The sequence below is a fragment of the Syngnathus leptorhynchus genome, chromosome 16, assembly GCF_054491065.1.
Source record: "Syngnathus leptorhynchus isolate UIUO chromosome 16, UIUO_Slep, whole genome shotgun sequence".
NCBI classification, from domain to species: domain Eukaryota; kingdom Metazoa; phylum Chordata; class Actinopteri; order Syngnathiformes; family Syngnathidae; genus Syngnathus; species Syngnathus leptorhynchus.
The window spans coordinates 4550994-4567823 of NC_141210.1; the positions used below are offsets into that span (position 1 = coordinate 4550994).

Consider the following 16830-nt stretch of genomic DNA (forward strand, 5'->3'; position numbering starts at 1 on the left):
AATACTAGTAATAAATAAATTTATATATGTTAGTTCAGTATTGGTGGTTTCAACAATGTATAAAATATAACATCAGCGATCTTGGATACTCATTAAATTCATTATATATATATATATATATATATATATATATATATATAAACAAATGTACGGTATTACGAGGAACCCATTGGATTTCTATTTGTCTTCACAAAATAGTTAAATATAGATACTGCAAATATAACCTGCAAAATCATCTAAGCAATGAAAAAATTGGGACGAAAGGATGCTTGATTTGATCTTAAAACAAAAAAAACGCACCAGAAAAACAATGTGCACAAATCTGCAAAACTTTGATAATCTTGTTACTTACCAGTGTGAATTAATGTTGTTTGCGGGATGTGGCCTCAGTCAAAATTGTGTTGGGGTGAGTCGGGCTTTCTTCCATTTATAAAAGGTGATCAGTAGGGGAGGATCTCCGGGCTCTTTCTAACATCCAGAGGTCTTCAACATGTTTATCACGTGACCTATTTATCGGCATCGTTGTCTTTCTTCAGTGGAGGCTGAAACAGAGGTGCAGAAGAGACATTAACATTTTTCATACCGTGGTGCTGGATGTTGTCAAACTTGTCAAACATGGATGATGACTCATTTGCTGGTCTGCCATTGTAAAGTTGAAATCTTTCATTCCCAAAACCAATACGCTGCAATTTCATTTAAATTAATTGCATGAACTTCACGATTCAAAATTAAGCTCTTTATTGGAATATATTCCAAAGCACTTGTCTTACGACAACCAAAAATAGCCATTTATCTTTTTTCTTAAAAAAACAAACAAAATTAAATCCCAAGATGCTTTCAAAATGCACTAAATAGCTTTCGACAAAATATACAAGGCAGAATTCGTATACCACAGTCATCAATTGACCTCGTAATAAATAGGAAAGTGGGATAAAACATTTTTTTTGTACAAAATTTAGGCATTCCACTTATATTTGCAATCAAAATGACAAGCCAACCCCTCCCAATGAAAGAACAACTACATCTGCAGTGCATCCTTACAAAAACATCATTCCCCAAAACAAACTGGCAAAAATAATAGAAAATAGCGATAGGTTGTTCTGATATAAATCAACACTGATGAAAGCAGATTTCATAAAAATACCGACTATATGATGGACATCAAATATACAGGTTACATTCGGTCTAGGTCTCGGATAAAAGGAAGCGGATAACTTAGCTTAAAGGAAAGAGGAACAGTATGTTTTTTTGTTTTTTTTTTAAAACTCCATGAGCGTAATTAAGATTTCTAACCATTCCGACTTGATTGGCAATTGGAGATCCGGGCACATGACTTTCAGAAGCAACACTCTCTTAAAAGCCGTTGTTAAAAGAAAATTGCGAGAGAAAGTCCATCCAACATTACACTGACGCATTTTGTCTATGCTGATTAATTTACAGAGCGGAAGGACCTCCGCAAGTGGGTTGCAGTGTCCTTAAAGGGTGAAATGCATCACAAAGTAGTCAATCAGCTGGTGGTGTAAAATGGATGACCACGTACAATGGCCAGCAAAATAAAAACAAAAAGAAGAACTAAACAGGCCAAATCCCAACAAAAAGCAGGATGAGAGAGAGGAAGGAGGGAGCGAAGCCTTCCGGGTTTCATTTTGGGTTGTTGAGTTAGTCTTGTGCCCTCGTAAGTTCATTCAGTGCAAGAGGTCTCTTCGGAAATCAAAGATGCGGACTTCAGTTCTTGTCCTCAAGTCTCCATTTGGATGTCCCTGTTATTCTTTCAGCGCAAAAAAAAAAAAAAAAAAAAAGAAAAAAAAAAAACCACCTGCCACCATATGGTCAGCCTCACATCCACAAAGACTTTAGAACGCCTTTGCTGTATGTACAACAGTTTTTTGTGTTTCGTAGTGGTTGGTTCACTGAGGCCGAGGCTCTCCGTGGACTCGAAAGCGATACAAACAAGTGTAGTCGGGATGACCCCAGTTGGACAGCACCTGGACCTCCATGACTTGAAAAGTCTTCTCCGTCGGCTCCTGGAAGTTTAAAAAAAAAAAAAAAAAAAGGGCCAAAATGGCACCAGTGTATAGTGTTATGTGATGTACACAATACCACAAAAAAACCATTAATCGGCCAGCCCTGAGATAAATAATTTAAATGACCTTAACAGGGAAGATTTGCAGCGATTCTCCGTCTTCCTGGTAGGTGTAGTGACCGAGCAACTCTCCTCCTTCTTGGTACTCGTCTTCCAGTCCCTGTGGGAAGGATGGCAAAAAAAATAAAAATAAAAATCACTGACAGCCTGTTGATTTTAAAAAAAAATTATTCTTCATAATGGCTCATGCTTCTTACAAAGACTGTGAAGTTACGAGGGGCACTGCTGATGTTCCCGGTGGGGGACAGCGCTTTGGGAATATGTTCCAAGCAGAAGGACGTGGGCCGGATTCTCATGGAAAGCCGGATCACGAGGTAACCCTGTGACCCTTTGAACGCCCAGCAGTTGCCTGGGTACATGTCAGGCTGATGGAGCAGAAAGCAAAGCGTTCGGAAATATCCTTTGGGTTCGTTCAGGCATCGTCACATGTAAAACCCACCTGGATGACAACTCGAGGGGACTGGGAGAAGTACCAGAGCGGGACGCCAAACAGACTCATGAGGGCCGTCTTGGTCTCGTGTGTCTCTGAACAACGAGTGCTGAGGATGCTCCCACCTGAATATAACAATGCCGAGTGACAAAGAAGTGATGAACTAAGAGGATCAAAAACCACCATCCATCTGGCATGGACACAATCATGAACTTTCTTACCTCCAGACTCCAGGGCATAGTCCACCAGACCGGTCTTGTCCTGCGAGTAGAGCTTCAGCACATTCTGGGCGATCAATTTTACTTGCTGGAATAAAGAACACACAATAATAAACGAATGAAAATCCTTCACAGTAAATTACAGTTAAAGTTTGCAAAAATATGTTCCTCTACCTCTTCCGACAGACACTCGGTCGAGGCAGCGCTCTGCACCGAGATGGTCGCCGCGCCAGCGATGGACGCGGCCTTGGACTCGACCTCGCTGAGAGTCTCAACACGGTTCAGCTGCAGCTGCCGAGAAACGTTGCTCAGGATGCTGTGTTCCAGCGCAGCCAGCGACGCCCGCAGGTCGGGTGTGGTGGCGTAGCGCTGGGAGAGCCAGACCACCAGAGATTCGGGCAGCTCCTCCTGAGCCTCATCTGACGAGCCGCTGCCGAAGAAGAGAGCGTGTAACTCCTTACGCACTTGGGAGGAAACCTGAGCCGACATCTGGAAAGAGAAGGCATGGAAATTAAGAAGGCGAAAAGTGCTTTGCTGCCATCTTCTGTTTGCTGTGCGACATATAATGGATGTTCCGGCTTACCGTCTCCTGCAGCGACTCCAGCTGCTCACACTTGCCCTTGCATCCCATGACGGCGTGCAGGTCCTGCTTGACTTTGACCAAATCCATCTCAAGTCTTTGCATCTCGGCCTGCAACGCATCGTGCGTCTCCTGCTTCACTCCCACACTGCGGTGGCAACAAGCGAGGCAGCACACATCAGAGCTACTCCTTGAAAATAAAATCATCAGTGTGTGTGTGTGTTTTTGGTACCTAAGAGGAGGCGTGTCTACTGCTGGAGCGACCACAACTTCTATTTTCTCTTTGTCAAGTTCATATTGCTGCTGCCTCTGTTGTACGGTCTACAAAACAACATAAAAAAATATTTATAAAACAGTAAAAATCAAGATAAACCAGTAATCTTCACTGGCTGATGTTATTCCAACTGCTTTCCTCTGGTAGGCCATAAATATAAATCAATAAGTAGGGCAGGCATGCAGAAGCAAGCGTACCTCAGTCTTGGCAGCCAGAGCGCCGAGCAGCAGTTCCAACTCGGCCAACCGTGTCGTTTGACTCCCTTGTAGCGCTTTGAGCTCCTTTTCGTTCTGCGGGGATGCCAAATGACAGTTGACGCTCAACTCACATTAGCGAGATCATTTGTGTTTTGGGACCTGCTCTCTGAGGGCGTGGTCCTCTCTCAGCTCTCCTCGCAACACGCCCAGCCTCTGCTCCAACAGGGACGACACCCACAGTCCCAGCTTCTCCCTGTCGGTCTCGGCGTGGAGCTTCTCCCTCAGCGTGGCGTACAGAGCCATTATGTCCGTGTGCTGCTGCTCCTGCTTCTGCTCGCTCTGCTGGACCCGCTGCCACAAGAGCGCTAGCTGGCGCTCCAGACGCTCGAGGCGCTCCAAGTCCAAACTAGGGACTATAATTGGCTGAGGAGAAAAAAAACACACACAATTAGAAAACAAGACATGGTGGTTTATAATTCTTGACTTTTACAATCCAACCCACTGGCGCTTGTGAAACGGGGGCTGAGGTTTGGTACTCTGCAGCGGGTATAGGAACCGGAGCAGGTACAGGAACCGGAGCAGAGGCTGGCATCATCATAGACAGGTACGTGATCAAGGAGGAAGGACGCCACTCGCTGAGGTTTGCGGCTGGTAAGTAGCCGAGGAGGACGACGGCGGGCGGGCTCCACAGCCACCAAGCTGGATGACAAGAACAAGAAAAAAATGCTCAATTAGTTGGTGTAGGTTTGCCAACATTTAAAAATGCAAATAAAAAGGCTTTGTGGCGTGAAATGTACTGGCAGGAATTATTACAAAAAAAAGAAATAAGCTAGTTTTTAACAACTCACCTAAGAGGAGCAGTAGCGGCAGTAAAAGCAGGAGGAGCTTCCAGAGTTTTGGAAGGCACCTAGAAGTAACACATTAAACAAAAAAGAATTAAGAACACACTAGCACACACAAAAAAAAAGCCATGTTGGCTCTTACCGTGTCAGAAAGAAGACGTTGAGGAGAGACGCGAGGGATGCAAGGTGGTACCAGCCACTGGCGAGAAACCACAGAAGACCCCGGCCTGCCTTCCCTGCGGGCGGATTGACGTAAAAACGCGACGGCAACATCATCAGAACCTTAAAACCAAGACGATTTCAAGGGCGGCAAGAGAACACATGACCGACCTGGAGCGGCTAGGATTGTCCACAGCAACGTAAGCAGTCTCTGCGTCAGCGTGCCGACCCCTGAGCCCAAAGCTTTAGCGCCTCTCACCGCGTAGTGACCCGGCCGGAGGAAGCAGTAACCTGGAAACAGAAGCAGCGAGTTGTCACGGCTCGCGCTCGAATCATCATCGACATCATTTCGGCATTAATAGGAGCACTGGTCAACCTGCGTAAGCCAGAAGGCTCCACAGCGCCTCCGCCAGGCGCCGGGACCTGGAGGACTGAGTGACGGCGACGGTGTGCATCTCAAAGGACTGGTTCCCTTTACAGTCATCACCTGCGTGCAGCAAAGCCACAGCAAGCAAAAAAAAAAAAGAAAAAAAAGAAAAAAAAAAAAAACATGCATGAATTGTCATATAAGCAAAATGGAAAAATTTGTAAAAAAAATAAATGACGCGAGTAAGCAAAAACAACCCAACAACAACAAAGCATGCACAAATGCAGGCTGCCACGAACATCTTGTTGACCCCCTCGACAAGTATAGCTAAAGCATTGAGTGTGTCTTTAAATTCCAATTTGGAAATGTCAAACAGCCTAAAAATGAGTCAACAAGTTGCCGAGCAGTCAAAGCGGTTTTCACACAACCTCTGCAGAATGACCCCGACACAGGTCACGCAGGTCACATTAACTCTTGTCAATCAACAGACAACAGGCAGTGTGCATGTGAACACCCTTACATAAGGAACCATTGAGATTGAGATGTGATGCGTCTTCTGTCACCAGATCTTTAACATTCATGCTCCCACAGTAACTCGAGTGAGCTGAAATACACACAAAGCTCATTTTCATTTGACAAAGTACAACAAAATCAACAAAAGGAAAATGAATGAAAACTAAAAATGTAGTGAGATTTGAGGCGGACCTTATGTTAAGATAGGGGGCGTTACCTTGTACTTGAGAGTTTTCAGAGCTGTCTCCCATCACCCTGCGCTTGAGGAGCCACACTTGGGACAAACTGGAGGACGCCGTCTGTCTCAGAGAATCCGTGCATGACGCAAAAACGCCTGCTGGAAACAAGCGGCCTTCGTCAAAATACACAGACAGAAAAAAAAATCCAAAATATTAAAGAGCGTTGACCCAATTTATACACAAGTTCTATGGTTAAATGCTCCTCCTAGCGGTACAAGTTCAAACTGCAACAATTTGTCTACCTCTTCCTTGTGTGCCGCTTGTGGTTCGTGTGTGTAGCCAGAGCACGCTGCTGTAAAGCATGGTGAAGATGGACACAAAAGGCGCCAGGACTTTTTTGCTCAGACGCACGCACATATTGGACATTGACGTTAGGATGCCTAAGGAAAAAAAAAAAACACCTCAATGGAATGAAGCAACTTTCCAGCCATGTGCATTTGATGCAAATCTTTGCACCTGTCTTGTTCTTCTGACTCCGGTCTCTGGTGTATATAGTTGCGAAAGGTGGCGACGAGTAGTGGAGGGAATCGGCGCACGCTCCTTCGGCGCGAGACGACGGCGACGATGTCGATGACGTGTGCGTGATGAGGGAGTCGTTCTTTTCAGAATGGAAGGAGCAGTCTTTACAGATGAAGCCGTTGGCGTGCGTCACGTACGACTTGGAAGCGTCCACGTCGCCGTTGGACGAGCTGTGCACAGAGTGGGACGTCCTTCCTGTGGAGGACACGTTGATGTTTTTTAGTATATGTATCTTGTGACGTGGTCATCTCGATTTTCTAAACTGACCCCAGATGCCGTCGACTGACGTCGTGGTGGTCGTGACGGTGCGCTGTCTCAGGTGGTCGGCGGCGCCGTCACGCAGGCTTCCGGCAAACGCCGCCGCGTTGCTTTCCTCCACCCTGGTGCTGCTGCTTATTGGGGTGCTGATGGCGGAGAAGCTGAGGTGCTGCCTGGGCGTGTCGGCTTGGCTCAGGGACAACGACAAGGTGTTGGACTGCAGCTTTCTCCCCCGGAGCGTCCTGTAAAAAAGAAAAAAAACCCATTAAGGACCAATCTGATATTTTGACTTTTATTCCCTTTACTCTTCAAGACACTCGCCGTGATTCTTTCCTGGAAGCATAGCTGCTCTGGCTTCTGGTGTAGTCCATAAGGCTGTCGTTGCCATGGTGATCGGCCATGTTTTGCAGACGCAGGCTCCGCCGTGACATCTTGGGCGACTCGTAGACCGGAGCGATCTGGTGCTCCTTCTCAAACTCTAACGCTGCTGTCGAGTAGCTGGAGCTGCGGAGACCAGCGCAAGAATTGAAGGGGAAAAAAATAACATTAGGAAGGAAATGCCAGACCACTTCAAATGAGGACGCAGTTTGCACTTCAGAGGAGCCGAATAAAACAAAACCAAGCTAGGACAGCGCCGAGAGAGAAAGCAAAGCTGTCACGCCAGCAGCTAGCCAACAGGAAGTGACTCAGCCACAAGGCAAAACAAGACAACAATAGAAGGCAGCGTGTGCTGCACGCTTCACTGCCTAATTGGAAACACCGAAGTACTCGCTCACATTGACAAACAAAATCAATACAGCGGCCGGTGATCCCAAACGCAGCATAAAAGTTGTAAATTGAAGGCTGCTGTGGATCACGCTGCGCTGAGTCACAGGGCCACACCCACCCGGCCAGCACAGCGCTTGGAGGCACACACGCCAACACAAACACAGAGCATTGGAAAGACATTACTTTAACTCTCAAACACAAAGTGCCATTCGAGGAAAATAGATCAAAATGATTCAACTGGGAGCCATGATAGCCAGTCACTCATTCATTTACTCGGATTACATTCACAACTACAGTACAGGCAATCTAGAGTCCGAAATGAATTTAACATCAAACTCCACAAACAGATTGAAACTGAATTGGAAGAATTTGGGCAGTTTGTAATCAATAAATAAAGCCTTTGGGATATCCTTGCCCCCTTGCCCCCCCTCATGAAAAAAAAAAAAAAAAACTAGCTCCGGCAGTTTTTTTAAGCACGTTTATTATTAGTAAAACATACCATCGTAGGCGAAACTGTGAATGGCGCGGCGGCCTGCGGGTGCACACGTCTGTGGACCCGAACTCCAAGCTAAAGCCTGAGGATTACACGGCCCCATCCAATTATGTGCTTTAGTGTTTACTCAGCATCTCTCCAACAAACTTATAGGATATTGTTTTATATGTGGTTTATGTGTTTTCATCTGATCAGTAACTAATTTATTTTCCGGTTGATCAGTACGTGCGTCCATATTGACACTTCCGCCGCTCGCTCTCAGGCGCCTCCGACAGCCCACGTCGGTGATATAAATAGAGACGACGATTTTAGAAGCAAGAGAAGAAGGCAAGACACCCAAGCATGGACATCAAAGATGTCGGACAATCGACTCTCCTTGCATAACGCCAGGTTTTGATGGCCTTCCCACACTCAGTGGGCACTGCCGGTGGTCTTGCGTCACAGGCACGCAACTCAAAGTATCGTATCGGATGGAGCTATTTTTCTTCTGTCTGGCAGGTGGAGTGCTCACCAGGCTTGTCCACTTGAATCACTGCATCCAAACAAACATAATTCCCTTCGTGACAAAGAAAAAAAAAAGACATTAAAAGTTGATTTGCTGCCATTAAATGGGCGTACTACCCACTCACATGCTGCCTTCTTTGCATACTGAATAAAATAAAAAAAAAACATCATGGCATTAGGAAAATAACTACCGTGTGGTCGAATGTTCTAACAAGCTGGACTTTAGCTAATGAATCACATTCATGGGACATGTCCAAATACAAAATGAACAGCACGCTGGCATCTTGCTTGCCGAGACCGCAACAGAGCAACCAAAATCCCCTCGGGATCCACAAGCCCGTGTTTACAAGCATTTGGGAAGATGGCGGGCAGCTAAATTGCCATCCGACTCCCACTTGGCACAGATTAGCATCATTGGATCCCACCCTCGGACTTTTTCGCCTCTCTGTCTGACTTTCCTTCATCTGTCACAATCAAACAAAACCACAAGGCGCCAATGTTTGGGTTGCATTCCTCAAGGTCGTCTTGCCAAGTGTGACTCAGATCTTGATAAGTTCACATCAAAAAAACATTCGGGGAAAACAAATCTATCTTTTTGCAACTGGATTATTTTATATTTTAGTATTCACAAAGGTCTGTTGTCTCTTGAGAGAGGACAAAAACTGCACCGGAGGCCCCCCTGACCCACTTCTAGCATCATCAAATATGAAGGGCCTCTGTGAGTGCATCAGAGCGCAACCTTGCTCTGCTCTGCAAAAAGAGACACTTTCAATCGAGATCGTAAATGTTTCGGCCACACAAAGCTCAAATACCAGCTTCCATACCTAGTACGTTCTATTTATGATTAACTCGCGTTTGCAAGTCAAAGATGGTCAAATGTGGACATTTGACTACTCGGTGGTCCGATTGCACTTCTATTCAGTGCCGTAAACACTTGGTTTGTGCTAACAGTCATCAGATTGTTCGGCTCGACACATTCACGTTTTAGTCGGCGTGGGCAACACACACCGACGGTATGAAATGCAAATCGAGCCACAGCCACAAAAAATTTAGAACATCCGTTTAGAGTTTGGACATCTTATCCACACACAAATTGCTTTAAAAAAAAAAAACCCACAGCATTTACTTTAGCTTGTTCTGCTCACAATGGTGTAGAAAGGCTTGTTCTGCTCACAATGGTGTAGAAAGGGTTCTTCTAAATTCTAATCCGGGATCAGGGCCATGCTTGTGACGGCGAGGTTCATTATGCTCCACCTGGCTGTCAGATTCTGAGCGACTCTTTTCAAAGTAGATTGTTGGACTGGTGCCACCAAACTCTTTCAACATCAAGCCCAACAACGTATTTTTAAAAAATTACCACCTGAACGTTTTCAGCTCACTTGTGAAAAATGTACACTGAAAGGCATATTTTCAGAGAGAGGTAGTAAATCTACTAAACATTCTTGCACTTGACTGATGGGACATAATTCTGGCATCGTCATTCTTCCACATGCACAAACCGACTCGACCACACCCGCGCTACGATGCACTCTATTTTCGATCAATATAAGCTTCTAATATTTCAAACATTCTGTGAGCCAACCATCAAACGTTTCATCCAAATCACTTCCCCTCGTAATACTTTGAAGAAAAAAAAAACCAACCTTCAACTGAGCTTTTCAACAAAGCCTATTTGTCTACCTTTCGAATCTCTCAAAGCGGGACGAATCCTCAACGCGACGCCGATAACCGACAAAATATTTCCTCTTCAAATAACTCGAGCGGAGCGGATGAACTTGATCGGCAACAAGTTGCTCTGCTGAGCTCACGCGCGCCAGAGGTCTCACCTGAGGGAGTAGGTATAGCCGGTGTTCTCCGGAGCACACTGTGGCGGCGTGTATGTGTGCAGTTGGGAAAAATCCATGGTCATTCTTCTTTGCTTAGACTGCAAGAGTCAGGATGCAGGGGGTAGGGTCAGCCCACGCTGACATAGTGTAGGGAGATTAGCACAAACACACTTCTATACACGCGCACGCACGCACACTGTCTTGTTCAGCCTGTCTCTTTTGTCTTAAACCACTCAACTAGCAACTCTAAACAGACACAAGAACGCCGATAAACTCCAGAACAATTTGCTCTAGCTGCTATGTAGTTTCTGTTCAACGTCAGGCAAACAACAGCCCGGGCAGGCCCGACACACTCTGAGCAGGAACAATGACACTGTGAAGGTGGCCGTCTTAACCTTTTCCTGCATGTTGCCGCCGTCGACTGGAACCGATAAGCGGTCGTGTCCCCCTGTGGTAGTGACTGACGGGCGAGCAGATCCTCTTAGTCCTCGAGCCGTCTCCGGGCTGAAGCGACTATTTGTGTGTGTGAGCTTCGCACACAGGGAAGAGAGTGTTATGAAACTGAGGGGTGTGGCCAGTTTTTTTTTTTTTCTTTCCTTTTAGGCAAACGGGCGGGAAAACACAAGGCAGTGAAGTTGTACTTGATACATTGGAATCTGCATTTTCAGATTGGGTAAACACGATTGGTGATAAGCCAAAAACCTGTGGCTAACTGCTAACGGCTAGTTAAACTGATGGTGCGTTACATGAATCATAATGTTGAATTTAGCTCCACAATTTTGCTATTTTTGCACTTTTCCACCCTTACAACTTGCCGTCAACAAACATTCTTGCTTTGAAGCTGTTTTTTACATTTTTAGAGACTCTTGGTTGTTTTATAAAAGAGGGCCAGAGAGACAGTATTTTCAGTCTGTGAATTCCCTCAAGTACATAACCATGCCACATTAGTGAAGACAAGCTTCCTTACAGAGCTGCCAGAAGAATAACTTTTAACTCACGCTTTCTTGGAGATTTTCTTTTCGTGCAGACACAAATGCAAACAAACAGATGGCCGAATCTTGAAATCCCACCGCTAGACTTTCAGCTCATAATTGTTTTAAATCAGGACCTTTGAGTCCAAAAGAGGGATAAGCTGGAGCAAAGATCCAAAAACCGGGAGGGGGGCGGTCAGCTCTTAACTAAACCAAGATTTTTTTTTCCTTGGGCAATCTAATCCGATGAAGATGATTTATCTCATTCCCAACCAAAGCACCACAAACAAGCTTCCAAAATTGCCGTTGCGGCTTTGCTAACCTTCGTTACTACAAAGAGACAGGTTGAACATTGCACGCTCTCTCTTTCTGAGAAACACACCGGCACCCTCGCACTTGTGTTGAGCATAAACGTGCAGCACGCCGACACTTTGACAAGTGTTGTATGTCTGCTCTGTACGTCAGCTTTGCTCGCTCCTTTACGCCAAACCACCTGCAAGCCAGCCGCTGGCCTTAAAACAACGACGGGGTAGCGAGCGTCAAATCGGTGACAGCACTCGACCAGCTGCACACGGACGGCGACATGGTCCGTCCGTCCGTCCGTGCTAAATTTAGAAGCGGTTTTTTTGGACCGGCCGATATACTGACTAACAATCGCAGAGGTTATGCAGCGCAAATTTGGACATTAATGAGCTTATTTTCCGGTTAGATTTGATCGTACTTATTCCACGGCGTTGTGCACGTTCTAGTACCATAACTTGCCCGTGTACTGCGAATCCGTGCACGGTAGCATCATCCTACAGCGATTCCCAAATGGACAAAATCCACCGCTGACCGTCGACGCGCTAAACTCCCTCTGGTGGCATTCCCGTAGATGAAAAAACACCACCAACAACAAAGCGTCCTTTTGGTTTTTGGCGCGACCTTGTGCTCTCTTCAACACGATCGAAAGTTACGAACTGAAGTGAGTGTGTGGTGTTGTTTCCAAAATGGCTTCCCGAGCGGACAAAGCACACAAGGATGGCTGCTGTGATGCTGTGCGGCTGATCCTCCCACTCGGCACAGCCGCCTCAAATCCATTGGAGGAGCCGATGTGCCGCCTGACAGCTGCCGGGGGCTGCACTCGCTCGCCATTCAATAGGAACAAGTTGCATTCCTTAGCGCGGCCAGTTTGCAAATCACACTTGGAGCATACGTGCACACTTGCAATACTCAATCACACGGGAGGTGACAGTTACACTTGCAAAGACAATCACTCAATTGTGAGCTGACAACTGGGCCCTGTGGCGGTTCTTGAATGGTAGACAGTGTGCAAAAGCCCCCTTTGCCCCCCCCCCAAACAACAACCCCCCAAAAAAATAATGTTGAACCTCGCAAGGCAATCCACAGCCGCAATTAATTTTAAGCTGTTCGTCAAGTAGAGCTAACAAATACTGAAAGAAAACACCTCACCCAGACACACTAAAATAACCAGCCAGGCTGTATACATCTTCTGACGTCACTCTCTAAGCCACACCCATCGAAAGGCAAACACCCAACACGTGGATACTACTCGATGTAAAGTATTTACTAGGGGATCGCCCAATGCCAACCTTATTTCAGGGTATCAGGAAATCGTGAAGGCTGCAGAAACCAGCCACGTATAAGGCACAAAAATAGAATAAAAGAAACTCTTACACATTTGAGTCCTCCTCGTCAGTAGTTGGCGATACACTGCGGTCGTTTGACACAATGCATCATGAAGCTCATTTACAATTATCTGCCATTATTTGAACAAAATTTATATGGTGTGAATCAAGAATACTAGTGGTATCAGTATCCTGTATCGATAAGTACTTGAGTGATTATTTGTACTGTCATAAGTCTGACGAATAAGTGCTATTTTCCTCATCAAAAACAAAAATCAACGTGATTTTGAAAATGTAAAATAACACACTGTCTGTTGAAAACTAATTTTTAAATAGCAAATCGAGTTTTGTTTTTTTTAACCAAACCGCGATTATCCGGGGTCCACTCTGCGTATGTGACGTCAAAAGGCACCAACGCGCGCTTGCCTTCCTGCTTTGAAAGTCAACAACGTTAACCAGGCCAAGCTTTTAAAGCGAACGAGGCTAAAAATACAATTCATAAAGTCCTGACAGCGCAGGTAAGCCGAGTTCGAAGAGAAAGACTTGAGTACTACTTACACGGCAACTCTCTCCGAGTACAAGGTGACAGTTCCAATTTGATCCTGGTAGTCGTTTTTTAGTCCAAATCTTCTAAAAGTTACTTCGTGACACTTCTCTCGATTGAGAACTGCGCGCCTGAGAACTACAAGGACTGTTAACGTTCGAACGTCACGCACGCGCCCACATTTTCCGTTGTCACGCGCATGGCACCATAAAATAAGAGAGCAAACGCGCGACAGCGCCACTTGCTGGCAAACGCCGGAATTACACTAACATGGGACTTGATATCGTATTTCTATTTGTCATTTTCTGTTTTATTTGTATTTGCATTAAATAAAATGTTCAATTTTGAATTGTAATTTTTATCGTTTTATTTAGCCGCCTGTTTGTATTCAAATAATCATAATAATAGCTTAAAAATGGTCAGCAAATAACAGGAGACACCCAAATATGATACGACCTGGTGAACTGGGGAAGACATCACATTTGATTGAGTTGACACGTTTTGAACTTTCCTATGGCTTTCGATTTAAGCTCCTCAGTAGCGCCGGATGGCACACAGCCGTTGAGGTGTTGGGTGAAGGGTGAAACCCACCACGGGCCTCAAATCCAGCTCATCTTCAGTAATCCCGGGCGGAGGAGTGAAGCGGAAGCGTTGCAGGAGAAACGTGAAGAAGAGGAAGAGCTCCATCCGGGCCAGACCCTCACCCAGACAAACCCTGCGGCCTGTGAAGAGGTTTTGAGTCAAATGACTGAGAAAGTTCACAAATGTACGTCCGCTGAAGGTACCTGCAGAGAAGGGCAAGAAGGCGTCCCTCTTGACGAAGTTACCCTCTCCATCCAGGAAGTGCCAAGGGTTGAAAGCATCGGGCGTTTCCCATTCGCTCTCATCACGAAGGACGGATGTCAGCAGAGGCATGACGGCGGTCCCCTTTTCGGAAATATAACAGCTGCTATAAATTCAAATTCGCACTCAATTTAAAATCCACATACCTTTTGGATATTGTATCCGTGGAAGGTAACATCTCGGTTGGTTTGGTGCATGATGGACATGGGGACGATGTTGGCCAGCCTCTGAGTCTCGTGGATGACGGCGTTCACAAAAGGCAGGTTCTTGCGGTCCTCCGTTTGAATCTGTCGGAGTCCGACCACCCTGCTCAGCTCCTCCTGGACTTTATCTGCGGGTGAAGAAGGAAAATGTCAATACGTCTTTAGCCCATAAGAGCATTCACGTATGGGTACCTTGAATTTGAGGATACTTGGCCATGAAAAGCAGACTCCAGGAAATCGTGTCGGATGTGGTGTCGGTGCCCGCTCCGAACAAATTAACCACGCTGTTGACCAGGTTGTCGTCATGATAGTGCAGCTTTTGGTTTTCATTCTACAGGAAAGAAAATGCATACCCAGTCATGGGTTATGCCTTAAATCAACCATTGACGGCGGGCTAATAGTTAGCACATGGTTCCCGCTTTGAGGTTTCTGAGACTTGACTATATGAAAGGAAAGCATTCTACCTCCATATTTCCGATCCGTGTGAAGAAAACATCGACAAAGCCTCTGCAAACGTGAGGACTCGACGTCTCCTTTAGCTCGGCTATTAAGTTTCGTATATGCTGCTTGGTAGTTTCCACGTTATGCATCATAACTTTCCAAGTTTTGAGAAAGGGGCGCAGCCAGGGGAAGAAACTGTACATCTGTCATGGAGCAAAAAAATCCAGGGAGGATTAAATGATGTCACAGATATTTCTTTTAAATAATGCTGAATTTCAGAATTTCATAACAAAAATGTTCCTTTTTTCTTTGTGACTCGAGAATTTAAATGCACAAGTCAATATCTGTGGTACCAGCATAGGAGGAGTTCCAGACAGATAGATGGTGTCGACGTCCGTCTGTATCATTTCTTGGAAAACCTTATCGTCGTATTCAAACCTCTTTCCAAACATGATCGCCGAGATGATATTCGAAGCCGCGTAGCTGACGACTGTTGAGCTTTCAAAGGGTTCACCTAAGAGCAAAACAATTTCATGAGAAACCAAATGGACCCAAAATGTGTTTCAATCATTTACCAAGTAGCACCTTTGTGTTGCTCAAATTCCTTGATGAGGAAGTGACACTCCTCAATGATTTTCTCCTCACTGAGCTTCTTGCCCATCCCAAAGTCTCTCAGCGTTGTCAAGGTGAAACGTCTCATTTCCTTCCATGAATCCCCGTTAGCAAATATGATGCCTGGAACCAAGCGGCCATTTTATTTCATCAGAGTTCAAACCGCTTGGTTTACGTTATCGTGTATTTAATACAGAGCAGTAATTAACTGTCATCGAGTTTTGCCTTATGACATATCACAGATCCATGGAGATAAAAGATTTGAATTACCATGTCCTTCATTGAAATCATAGAAGAGTGGATTGATGTCCCTTTCCCCAAATTCATCAGGATGGTTTATGAGAGCCTCTCTGACTGTCTTGCTTCCAGCCAGGACCACCACCTTCTTGGGTCCTAAGTAGACTGTGAAAACTGGGCCATAGGTCTGGGATAGCTAGAAAAACAAAAGGTCAGTTCAGTTAAAATGTAATGCCGGGGTTAGGGGGCGCTATAACTCTGTTAGAAATCTGTGCAGCATTGTACTTTACATTAAAAACACTAAGTGGTGTGTTTACCTGAAATATTCCACATTTGAAGCCCTTTGAGACTTGTCTGTGATAAATCAACTTAACTTGATAAAAGGTTTCATTACATTTTCATGAAAACATCTTAAATGGTAAAAAAAAAGTGGACACAAATGGCCACCATTACAGTCAACTACTTGCTTGTTAGACAGAAAAAAAAAAGAAAAAAAAGAATGCCTCACACTGAAAAGAGACTCGTCCAGTCTCTTGAGATCCACCTGAAGCAGGTTGCCAACCAGGGGGAACGGTCTGGGCCCCGGAGGCTCCAACTTGGCCTTGCTCCGGAAGCTCAAGCTGGAGTAGAGGTTGACAGCCAGCAACCCTGCAAGGGCCCCCAACAAGGAGAGCAAAACCGCATCCTGCAGGAGTTCTTCAAACATCTTCTAGCACGCACTGTAACTCATGCAAATGCAATCTGTGGCTTACTGGAAGAAAGTTAAGGAGGGGCTGACAGATAAAGCTTACCAATCACAGTCCACTGGGTGTGTTTTAGTAGCCCACTCAGCAAAACACCAGAAATTTAAAAAAAAAAAAAAGGCAATAAGGGTACAAAGATCAATGTAAAGAGTGACTTATTTTCTGCTCCATGCAGATCAAAACAATTATTTGGGCACTTTAAATGGCTTAGCGGATGAAAAATATCGTTGGGTTATGCGCTGGTGGGGTAGTGCAGAACACTGTGGTCCGCTTCGGAG

At 45.3% G+C, this 16830-nt stretch overlaps 2 protein-coding genes across 4 annotated transcripts; both read right to left on the reverse strand.

Moving 5' to 3' along the window:
- Window positions 1-721: 721 nt before the first annotated feature.
- On the reverse strand, window positions 722-12562 carry sun1b (Sad1 and UNC84 domain containing 1b). 3 transcript variants are annotated; one of them, XM_085932917.1, is made up of 23 exons: window positions 10726-12562; window positions 10331-10428; window positions 7061-7243; window positions 6749-6981; window positions 6419-6676; window positions 6205-6342; window positions 5941-6057; window positions 5731-5814; window positions 5220-5330; window positions 5015-5134; window positions 4827-4920; window positions 4691-4749; window positions 4345-4541; window positions 4002-4265; window positions 3843-3935; window positions 3604-3692; window positions 3375-3519; window positions 2966-3280; window positions 2795-2879; window positions 2583-2698; window positions 2341-2508; window positions 2151-2243; window positions 722-2024 (listed from the first exon to the last, which is right to left on the reverse strand). In XM_085932917.1, the coding sequence occupies exons 1-23, from the start codon at window positions 10735-10737 to the stop codon at window positions 1908-1910; spliced, it is 3189 nt and encodes a 1062-aa protein (XP_085789043.1). In that variant the 5' UTR covers window positions 10738-12562; the 3' UTR covers window positions 722-1907. The 3 variants fall into 3 exon arrangements, with proteins under 3 accessions (XP_085789043.1, XP_085789042.1, XP_085789040.1); XM_085932916.1 differs by having other exon boundaries at window positions 5941-6060; XM_085932914.1 differs by lacking the exon at window positions 10726-12562 and having other exon boundaries at window positions 5941-6075.
- Window positions 12563-13815: 1253 nt separating this feature from the next.
- Window positions 13816-16645, reverse strand: LOC147044271 (cytochrome P450 2K1-like). The gene is made up of 9 exons (XM_085932919.1): window positions 16318-16645; window positions 15843-16005; window positions 15546-15695; window positions 15314-15474; window positions 14984-15163; window positions 14712-14850; window positions 14463-14647; window positions 14259-14400; window positions 13816-14195 (listed from the first exon to the last, which is right to left on the reverse strand). The coding sequence occupies exons 1-9, from the start codon at window positions 16513-16515 to the stop codon at window positions 14008-14010; spliced, it is 1506 nt and encodes a 501-aa protein (XP_085789045.1). The 5' UTR covers window positions 16516-16645; the 3' UTR covers window positions 13816-14007.
- Window positions 16646-16830: the final 185 nt, after the last annotated feature.